We start from the raw sequence: 10,928 nt of genomic DNA, 5'->3' as shown, positions 1-10,928 counted from the left end.
AAAAAAAAAAAAAAAACTCATGTCAAACTGACTCCGCAGAGGAGCTGGGACTTAAAAGCGCTCGCGTCGCCACAAACCAATACGGATGTTGAAGCCCTTCAGTCGGTGATCGTGGTTTTTAAATGCGAGGTCAGCTGTAATGCCCGTAAACTTCATGAAACTGCCACATTTTTACAGGAATCAGACACAAAGGTGACAGACGTTTGACTTCTAAAACAACGGCTCCTGATGGTGATTCAGTTGGAAGAATGAGATGAGGCTGATAAAAAAAAAACACCTCTTGTACTCTCATAAGTGAGAATAATAATAATAAAAAAGGGTCCAAAACAGGACAACCGAAGGGAGAGAAATGTGTCCAACACAGTAAGTCACTAAACGATGTCCGATGAGCAGCACAGAGGTTAGTTTTTTTATGGGGGGGTAGATTGTTTCCGTAAGCTCGTTGTTGCTCACCGCACCTCTGGATGTGTGGAAGTAGACCAGAATATTAAAAAATAAAACATCTCACGAATCAACCCGAGTCGGCCTCGCGCCAACAGATAATGAAAAACACTCTCAGAGGATCTGATGAATAAACACCTTTATACAAATCTGAAAAAAAAAAAAGGTAAAATAAGTAATCTGATCTGTTGCTCCAAACACACACACACACACACCGACAGGGTGGCAGCTCTGTTCAGAGCTCCTCACTTTCGGCCCTAAGTTTCTGTAAGACCTCTGGTGGAAGTAAACCAAAACACGTGATCAGAGGCTCGTCCGTCTGAAAAAAAAAAAAAAATCACGACTAAGTCCAGTTATCACGAACATTTGTTCTGCTGCGAACCGAGCCAGATTCCCAACAGAGTCGCGGGCTTTTGTCTCGAATGTGGCTGACGGACACAAAGTCCTAAAAACGAGGCAAAAAGTTTGCGGTAATCTGCGACACCTGTTGTTCTTGAGGCCGAAGCCTTAAAGCGACAGATCGGATCATTTGAAGTGGGACTCTGTGGAAAGGCCACGAACAGTTAATATCTTACCTGTTGTAGACAGCTATTTGGACAACCTTGGAGTGGTAGAAAGGCTGGTTCGAGTAAGGCTGGTTCAAGTGAGGCCAGTTCAGTAGCGATTTGTGTCAGTTAGTTTATAAACTTTCACACTCACATCAATTCCACATTAGTCATCTTTTACCGGTTATTTGCGAATGTAAAATGCTGCAGCAGGAATAATATATTTCTGCTATAATAACTATATAATGCAAAACTGATGGTGGGTGTAAAGGTGTATAAAATAGTGTTTCTGCATGAATCACTAAGAAAACCTTGAGATTGGAGACATTTTAATCCACCATGACCCTGTTAGCTCATCAAACAGGTAAGCTAATTGTTCATAACCCTTCCACAGAAGCACACTTAAACACGTCTGAACTATCCCTTCAGCCGATCGAAACATCGTCAATCGCTCGATCAAACCCTGTGTGCTCGCCAATCTCATCGGGCAAAACAAGAAACACCAGTCAGGACTTTGGTTTCCATCTGAGAGCAGAGACAGAACAGCTCCACACCACTGTCGGATAAAACAAACAAACAACACAACCAAACGTTCACTCTCGCTCGTACACACCGCAGCATTTTTCTAAGAAGTGCATCTGACCTTGTTCATTTCACTGTTAAAAAAACAAACAAAAAAACAACAACCCTGAAAAGCAGCTGAAGCCATGTTTCTTATCCCAATTAGTGTGTACTGGAACATCCAGGCACATCTGTGACGTGCTCCGGGGGTGGACATCTCCACATGTTAGTGAGGTGGGATGTTAGACCAAAAAAAAAAAAAAAAAAGCATTCATACAAACTGAAAGCAAACAAGAGTAAAATTCAATCTGCTAAAAAAAAACAAATCGTCTAGTTTTCTTTCTTATCAAGTTAACACAGCAAACAGGAATCCAGCATTATGAAACACTTCGCCTCAAGTGCCGCCCGGCGGTGGGCAGATCACTGCAGTCTGTTGTGGATAATGGATCGAGTGGCACTTCTGATGAGGATAAAAAAACAGACAAAAAAAATCTGACTATTCGTGTCAATCAGTAAACAAGAGACAGCCAGGGCATCTTTAACCGCACCATCATTGGCAAGGAGTCTCTTAGAAGGACGAGATTTTCTGCTTTTTTTTTTTTTTTTTGTAGATTTTGCAGAGGCTGGCAGTGTATTCGAGAAAAACCATGAAAAACAAAACATAACCACACCCTGAAAGGAGACAGATGAGGAGACGCTGCAGAGGGGGGGTGGGGAGGGTGATAAAGATTGAAATTTGAGAGGATGATAATGGAGTGAATTGCCTAAAAAAAAAAAAAATTAAAATTGCTCTGTGTCAAACGGGAGGACTGGGTTGTATCAACGCACCCTTCCACCTGAGAACAGAAACGCGTTTACAGGCTTCGGTCCTGGAGGTTGAGGCAGATGACGGGTGGTGGTGGTGGCGGGGGAGGGGGGAGAGGCAGCGGCGAAAAGAGCTGCGCACCACTGGACAGAACGGGAAACAGAACGAGTGCAAAAACCAAGCAGTCACACAAACGAGTTCGCTTTTTTTCAGTGAAAACAACCACACCACGTATGATCAAAAAAAACAAACAAAGTAGTACAAACATACAGTCATACTACAGCTTCCACCCCTTGTGCACACAGACAAGGTTTAAAAAAAAAAAGAAACAAAAGAAAAGAAACCCCAAAAAATAAACTTCACAAACATTTTCTGCTGCTTCCTGCTCCTGGAAGTCTGCTTTTGTTCAGGATGATTTGGTGCGGCCGCCTCGTCCTCTTCCTCTCCTCTCCTGAGCTGAGGAGTCAGGTCCACCCTAAAGACCGACCTTCCTCACTCTGCCCCGCCCCACCCATCGCAGAAAGAATCAGGGGCCCACGTCATTTAAAAAAAACCGGTCTGTTTCAATCCATTTTTCTTTGCCTAAAAGCAACAGTTGTTCAGAGGCCGGGGAGAAAAGGAGGGTGTGTTTCTGTCGATGCGTACTCCTCATGTTTTGAACATAGGTGTGTGTGTGTGTGTGTGTGTTTAGGAGCAAAATGACCATAGCTGTTGAGCTCATAGTGTTAGAGGTGAACAGCACCTGCAGTCCCGCCTCCCCCGCCTCCCTCCCTCCAGTCCTTCCTTGCTTCTCTCTCTAGCGGAGCCACAGTTTAAGTCGCAGCGCGTCCACTCCGTTCAGGTAGTATCTGAACAGCCGCTTGTCTCTGACAAAACCCAAGTTCTCGTACAGCTTCAAGGCCGATTTGTTGGTGATCTCAGTCTCCAGTACGACCTGGGAGGTGGGGACACACACAGATGAGAGTGAGCAGATTGGAGCTTAAACAGACTCACAATTTGCTTCACCGTACAAATAGAAAACGCTAACATTCCCGTTTTTTTCCCCTCTGCTATTTGGTCACAGCAGACTGGTCGTCAATACAAGTCAAAGGTAAATAGTTTTTGTCTGAAGCATACACAGAGCAGCAGTCAACCTAGAGCTAGACAGAGCTAAGACAAAAAAAAGTAGTTTTTTTCCATTTAAAATAAATGTTGCTGGGTAGATAACATTTACTTGAGCAATAAAAAATAAACCCTGCCCGTCAATGAGCGCCTGAGCCATGTGACGCTTCGGGTTGAAGTGTTTTCTCAATGAATATAATGACACGTACAGTCTCAATACTTAATGGCTGTTGTTTTGGGAAAACATATTCCTCTTCTGGACAGGATGGCACCAAAACAAACAAAAATGTGTGGAAGAATGACAATAAATCGAATGAACTCTTTGAGTCATTTTTTGTGCAGGAGTGCCTTTTGGTTCTGGGATGGTGCTCGGGTTGTCAAAACAGTCAATACAATTGACACTAAAAGCTAAAGGACATTTAAAACGATACTTGTTTCCGTCAAAATCGATATAAACAGAGTGCGTCCGTCTCCATGAGGCGCCACAACTTTCCACAGCAGCGCTGCAAACACACAAACAATCATGGCTGACAACACTGAGCTGCTGCTGCAAGATTAAAACCACCGTAAGGTGGCGAGTATGCCTAGAGGGTTCCCAACCCTGGTCCTGGAGGGTCACTATCCAGCGAGTTTTCATTGTTTCTCTTCAGCAGGTGTTCAAGTTCTGCAGAAGCCTGTTATACACTCACTCGTTCAGATCAGGTGTGTCAACGCAGAGAAACAACTAAACCATGCAGGACGGTGTTCCTCGAGGACCAGGACTGGGAATCACTGCTCTAGAGCAGAGGTCCCCAACCCCCGGGCCACGGACCAGTACCGGGCCGCACAGAAAGAGTAATGAACTTATAGTATTTCTGTTTTTTTATTTTTTCGGAGTCTGAACGACATTTATTTTGAAAAACTGACCGGATTCTCTCCTCTACATCCGTCTATGAGTCACTCTTGATGCGTGTCAGAACGCTTATCTTGGTCACGTGATACGTTACCGCTAAAAACAAACCCACAAGCAGCAAAATGAGTAAAAAACAAACATGGAAGCCCTAGATGGGACCGTCTCGTTACTGAGAAACAGGCTCAGGGCTCCACTGATTCAGCGTTACGGTGAGTTGTATTCTTTGTGCACTTTATATTTGTAGTGCATCTTATTTTGAAGGGCGTGTTTAAACATCGCCATATTGACCAGAGAACATCAGGGGGAGGAGAGGCTGTTATTCATGTTGATAACAAAGCTAACAAAGCTGCGAGGAGTCGTTGGATTTATCTTTGTTAGGTTTTTAAAAATACCCCCCGTTTTCATGCCGCTCGTATCATTTTATTTTATTTTGTATTTATCCACCACACCTTTAAAGGCCGGTCCGTGAAAATACTGTCTGATGTCCATGGAGCTAAAAAGGTTGGGGGCCGCTGGCTCAGAGAAAAGAGGCTTCACCACCTTCTTCAGTCGAAAGGTCAAAAAGTAAAAGCTTTGTTTGGAGTTAATAAAGACGACGGCCAGAGAAAGCTGACGGATGTCGATGAGCTACAGAGGTGTGTTTATTTACAGTCATGCTGCACAAACTGGGCCAAGCATCTGAAAGACGGACACTTTGACCACTTATGAAGAATCTGAAAAAGGTTGGTAAAACTCTCGTTTCAACAACAGCAAAGCATTAAACTCGCCGAAGGTTAACATTGCCTGCTTAATCATTAGCAAGCTGCTGATAGCCACGTTACTCTGTAATATAAAAGCTAACAGCTATGGCTAATAATGAAACAACTATTAATCTCCGTGTTTGGAAGACAAACAACAACAACAACAAGACAAATTAAAACCACCAGAACTGCAACAGCTGGGCTCCCCGCTAATATTCTACTTATTTTCCCGCACGTATACTTTTAATTTTGGGTGTTACTTCCGTTTCGTACGGCGGTCGTTCACAAGCTGCTGAAACACCAGAAAAGGTTAGTCAGCTCGTCTGTCCGTCAGCGTTTTCAGTAAAAGAAGAAACGTGAGGCTGCGAGAAACACGGAAATTCGTCTTTTAGGAGTCAGGCTGACAAAAAGCAGTAAAGTTTAGTTTGTTTTTACTCTGAAACCACAGGTTTTGATCTTCCTGGTAAAAACATATATGAATGTATTCACATCAAACATTCGATTTTTATCCCAAAAGAACTCCAAATAACCTGTGACGGATGTACAGTCAATGTGTGGCAATTAAAGGAAGAGCACGTAAAATACTTTGGAACTCTCAGATGAGTGGATAAACCAAGAAAACTGAGCCTGGATACCAACACCGACTAAACTTCATTAACTTACCTAAAGATCGCAGCTTAAACAACCCATTTTGTCGACCCGTTACATTCTAACGCAGTGACTGACAGGATGTTGAATGTTTGATTACAAAAACATTAATTTTCTGGACGGCGGCGGATGCAGCTACGTTACCTCGTCGCAGTCCCCTTCCACCATGGCGTAGATGGCCTTTTTCACCAGATTAGTACCTGAAACAAAACAGCCACAGACAGGACAGTGAACGCAAGCCCAGGTGAGAAGCGAGTTAAAACTTCCAGGAGAATAACCTTTATTTAGTTGTTCATTTTTAACCCTGGTAAGAGCAATTTCAATTAAAACTAAAGGACGAATTACACATCCGCTCAGCGAAGTGGCACCTTAAGTTTAAGTTTCAAAGAAGGACTAAAAAGGATGTCACTTGACTCATCATCCATCGCGACAGGACGAGACTTTATCCCGAACACTTCCGAGCTCTCACCGATGCTTTTCCTTCTGTGTTTCGAGTCCACGGCCAGCATGGCGATGTAGCCGCGGCGGAACATCTTCTTGTGCATGTCAAGCTTACATACGATGGCGCCGACACACTCCTGCTCCACCATGGCCTGCGACAGACATAACACATTCAACCTCCGAGTGTCAACTAGGTGTGTGTGTGTGTGGGGGGAGCTGCAGTCCGTGACATTCTGTCAGATCTGCTGACTCCCTGAGCTGCCCTTTGACCTTCATGTCATCACTCCTCCTCTAGTCTCTCATGTGGGCCTTCCGCAGCCACTGGGGCTGGGATATTTACAACGGGCAACATGCAAAGAAAGGGAAACACTGTCTGAATGCAACTGCTTTCCTGGCTGCCTAACTTCAGTCCAACATAGCTGCAAACAAGACATCCCCAATGAAGTAAAGTAAGGATAATGTTAGTTAAAACTGTACAAAATGTAAGGATTTGTGGCAATTAAATGAGTGCCTGAGCCAAACCTGTGTGCTGTCTGTTGACAGGAGGTATAAGTAGCCACACCCAGCTCAAATGTACATGAGCAACTTTAGGTTTGCACATATTCTGACTCAGGGCAAAGTCACACGCAGAGATCAGGGTTTGATTTCCTCACAGTGTGGGCGGGTGGCGGAGTCGTACTCACCAGAAAGCAAAGCTGCGGCCAGTTATGGATGAAGTACCTGTACGTGTAAATTGAATAAGGCTCAGACAAGTCCTTGGTGATTAATCTCATGATCCACGGCATCTGCAGCTCGGACTCGTAGCGCACGTAGCGGATGCCGTGGCCGTCCCCTTCGGCCCGGCCGGGGGAGCAGCTCAGGTCGAGCCGGGCCAGCTCCACGGCCGGCGGCTGCGGCTCGGCGGGTCTCGCCGCTCCGCCGTCGCCGTCCGGCGGCTCGTCGTCGCTCGGCGGCCTCGGGGGCTGCGTGTGGTCGAACGGACTGTCGCCGTCGCGGGCCGCGTCAGTCCTAGTTAGAGCCGGCATGCCGTTCACGCTGCTGCTGCTGTTGTTCAGGAGGGGAGAGTGGCTGCCGTTTTTGGAGAAGGGGCCTTCGCGGTGGCAGCGCTCGGTGCTGTTCCTGGCGGCCGCGGTGCCCTCGCTGCCGCTGTCACAGTTGTCCACGGACGATCTGAGACTGTCGGGCCGGCTCCCGTCCTGCTGGTGGCTGTCGGGGTCCTCCGAGGGGCTGGCTAAGCCGTTCAGCTGCTGCTGCTGCTGCTCTCGGGCTTGCATTTTCAGGTGCAGCGCCGCCGGGCTAGCTTGAGCTAGCATGTTTTTCCGCTTCTTCTTGACCGACCCTTTGACCTCGTTTATCGGCTGTGGCTTCTTCCCTGTACCGACTGGAGAACGGTCCTCCCCGTGGCGGGTCGGCTTTCCGTCTTCCACCGCCGGCTCCGCGCTGCCCGCCCCGGGGAGAGGAGAAATTTCAGCCGGGGATGAAGGCAGTGCGTTACCAGGCCCAGGCGGCACTGTGGCCATACCACCGCATTAAAGTGGAGGTTCACGCGTGTGAAACGTTGAACACGATTTCATCAACAAAGCCAAAGGTTAAACAACCTATATATAAGAAAGTTCGCCGAATAACGTGAATATCCGAGGACTTTCGAGGCGGTAACGTATCCGCTGGCGACGTTTGTCACTGCTTTCTCCTCGATTTCCCTGCTGCCGCAAAGCGCTGTCGCAGCAGACGCCATTGCGACACAAATGGGCGTTTTACGACACCGATGTGTGTCGCCATGGCAACGCACGTATGACAGTTGTCTGGTGGACTATCAGTAGCGTTTTTACTAAAAACAGATTTACCAGTTCAGTTTTCGATTCAAACTTTTAGCATTATTAGCAAATTATGAAGTGATTAAAAAAGGTAATATTTTTCATTTAACAACTCATTGGAAGATTTTAAAAGACAACTTATCATCACACAACTCAGAAAATAAATAAACCAATTACATGGAAAATGTACAACATTAAAAAGAATTAAGTTAAAGACAATACATTTTAAAATATATATTTGTATCATAATTTTTATTAACTGCATTATTTAGAGCTGTCTTTGTTTGAACTTTTTCTTTCCTTTTAATTGTATCGATTTGTGAAAATGTACTTATTTGTGAGAGAAAACATTTAAACGTGTTCTTCTTACACTAACAATCAGCTCAATAACGACACGACAAGTAAAAGACGGTCTGCTGAATTTAAATAAATAAATAAATTCGAAAAAAGTACTGAAAGTTGGTTCACAGTCTGAGCTCTACTTTCTGACCACCAGAGGGCGCCAAACTAAAGTTGTTTTTTTTACCTGCAATATTCCGGTTTGTCCAGCAGATGTCACCCAAATATCATATTGCCGTTTCATCCACCATAAATTCATAAGTTATGCTCCAACTTATGTAACTTCAGAAACATTTTATATATTTTTTACTTTCACTAAACTGCTCCCCAGATATCACCTTTGTGTCACAGTCTGCATGTATCTGACACCTTTAGCTGTGAAATTTTAATGGAACAAGGTCAAACATTCCCTGATAAAATGATTTCAGCACTACCCTGCAGTGGATAGTGACCCAAGTGTTGATTAAGGATTCATTTATTTATTTGTGGCTTAAAAAACTCACACATTTTGTGAGATATCATCCACAAGCTGAACTCTAGAGCAAGCACTAAAGATCCTGTAAAACAGGAAAAGCTCATACATTACAAACTAATGCATGTCTCTGTAGCTCTACCTCTACATTTTTTTATTTGCATATGTTAGGTAACGCATACATTTCAGTGCAGTTTACACTGATCTCAACCATACAGTAGTGTGAGTACTTTCAGAAAGACCAGGTTTGTCCAGAGAGACACCGCTGATCCATTATTATTTTATAGTTTGAGGCTGACTCACATTATTTAACTACTTCTATATACATTCATCTGTCAATATGTTCCTCTCAGTCGGGAAATAGTGCTATGACTTTTGGTTTTAGTAACTATTATATTTTTCAAAATATTTAACTATATTAGCAAATGTTTATCTCATAAAAGTACAATGAGATTTCATTATTCTTTCAAAAACGTTGTTCTCTTTGAAATCTGCTTCAGCAGACTTGATCAATTTTTGTCATATTGTGCTACTTTTAGCTTTGAGCAACCCTTTTGCTACTTTGAGGAATGTCTCAAGTCCAAAAACAGACACAAAATGAATAAAAGGAGACGTCCTTTTGAAGACAGAAAAGCACGTCTTCAGGTATTTCTCCATCTCCATCCTTACCATCCAGTTAGCTCACCGTATGTGAGACGTTCCACAGAAATCCCACAGTCATGATTTGTTTCTAAGAGACAGAGATGGAATCAGAGTGAGGTGCTTCTTCTAAAGCTAAGCCTCGAGGCTGGAAACTCACTGAAGAGCAGGAATCAGACACGCACAATCAGTCCCCTCCTTCAAATCTCCTTTCCAGGCCTGTATCTCATTGAACAGGCCTGTCTTAATTACTTTCTCTATCACTTTGAGAGCTGGTTCTGGGACTTGGAGCACAAGTGTCTTGCCAGAGACATTTGGCTGCTTTGAGCCTATTTTTTTTTTCTTTTTTATTGAGGCCTATCTTCTTTCTCACAAGCCCATCTTATGCCTTCCCTCCACCACCGCCACCACATTCCTCCTCTTCTTTTCTCCCCTGCTTTCTTTATACACCACTCTTGTCTCTCGGCTGCTCTCACCATCCTGTCTCAAACCTTTTCCAAATATCTCCAGGGTGTCAGTTGCATCATGTGACTGGTGTGCTTGCGATTACAGCTTTTGGCAGACTTGTTTATGTACAGGCAAGAACCCGAAATATCTTCAAAAAACAGCAAAGTGTGAAGACGTATGAGGTCAGTGTGAAGAGAAAGAACCTGATATATATATATATTCCAATTTTCAGAACCACACTCAGCATCTGGGGGTCAAGTTTTTGGACCCCTTTCCCTCCGTTCTCTCTCCTTCTTCTGCCTGTCACATTGGCCTGCTCCCCTTACGCCACTCACCTCCTTGTCTCCTCCTTCCTCTCCTTTTTTTTGTATTTGTCNACACGCACACAGGCACACACACACGCACACACACACACACACACACACACACACACACACACACACACACACACACACACAGACACCTCCTCTCTGGCGTCTGGTCCACTAGAGCTGTATTTAATTAGTTTCTGTTGGGTTAATTAGGGGCTGAAGTTAGGGGGTCGAAGCAGAACAAAAGCGGGTCAGGCTGGACGGATGCAGGTGCTCCTGAGCCGTTTGCCAGACGAAGATGGTTGCGAACAGGAGTGGCAGAAAAGGCCCACGAGGAGGCAGCTCTGAAAGGCGGGCGATGATGATTTTGAGTGTGTGCGTCCGGGTGTGTCCAACTCGTGATCTCCTGAACCTCTGAACAGATTTGATTGAAACTCGGACTGGATGTACATCTAGAACAGATCAACTTTTAGAGTCAACAGGGCCGCCACAGCCAGCTAAACTGGGTGTAACTTGGTCAATTTTACAAATGCTGAGCTAAAATTTGATGCAGTAGTAGCTGAGAATCATCTCTAACGCATACTCACAGTGCTAACAATCTGCGTAAGATTTTGTTTTACTGTGTGGAATCATGCCAAAAATTGCTTTCAAGCTTTGACCAAAATGGCTATAACTTTGTCATTTCGCATTATAAGATGATCTTAGTTTAAAACTCTGACATAAAAGGCATCA

At 44.5% G+C, this 10,928-nt stretch overlaps 1 protein-coding gene across 1 annotated transcript; it reads right to left on the bottom strand.

Annotated features, from left to right (window-relative positions):
* Positions 1-2,104: 2,104 nt before the first annotated feature.
* Positions 2,105-7,893, bottom strand: naa30 (N-alpha-acetyltransferase 30, NatC catalytic subunit). Its single transcript, XM_017409021.3, has 4 exons — positions 6,858-7,893; positions 6,203-6,326; positions 5,878-5,933; positions 2,105-3,286 (listed from the first exon to the last, which is right to left on the bottom strand). The coding sequence occupies exons 1-4, from the start codon at positions 7,692-7,694 to the stop codon at positions 3,149-3,151; spliced, it is 1,155 nt and encodes a 384-aa protein (XP_017264510.1). The 5' UTR covers positions 7,695-7,893; the 3' UTR covers positions 2,105-3,148.
* Positions 7,894-10,928: the final 3,035 nt, after the last annotated feature.

This window comes from Kryptolebias marmoratus, linkage group LG19 (genome assembly GCF_001649575.2).
Source record: "Kryptolebias marmoratus isolate JLee-2015 linkage group LG19, ASM164957v2, whole genome shotgun sequence".
In the NCBI taxonomy this organism is placed as follows: Eukaryota; Metazoa; Chordata; class Actinopteri; order Cyprinodontiformes; family Rivulidae; genus Kryptolebias; species Kryptolebias marmoratus.
The sequence above is the reverse complement of the archived record's forward strand: the minus strand, read 5'-3'. Positions and strand labels throughout refer to the sequence as shown.

What these genes read in the sequence shown, in the direction of transcription:
- naa30 (XM_017409021.3), bottom strand. Translation starts at nt 7,694, where the DNA reads ATGGCCACAGTGCCGCCTGGGCCTGGTAACGCACTGCCTTCATCCCCG. An exon ending in GGCCGCAGCTTTGCTTTCTG is followed by an intron (nt 6,327 to 6,857) that starts GTGAGTACGACT and finishes TGTCTGTCGCAG; the next exon opens with GCCATGGTGGAGCAGGAGTG. An exon ending in ACACAGAAGGAAAAGCATCG is followed by an intron (nt 5,934 to 6,202) that starts GTGAGAGCTCGG and finishes GTTTTGTTTCAG; the next exon opens with GTACTAATCTGGTGAAAAAG.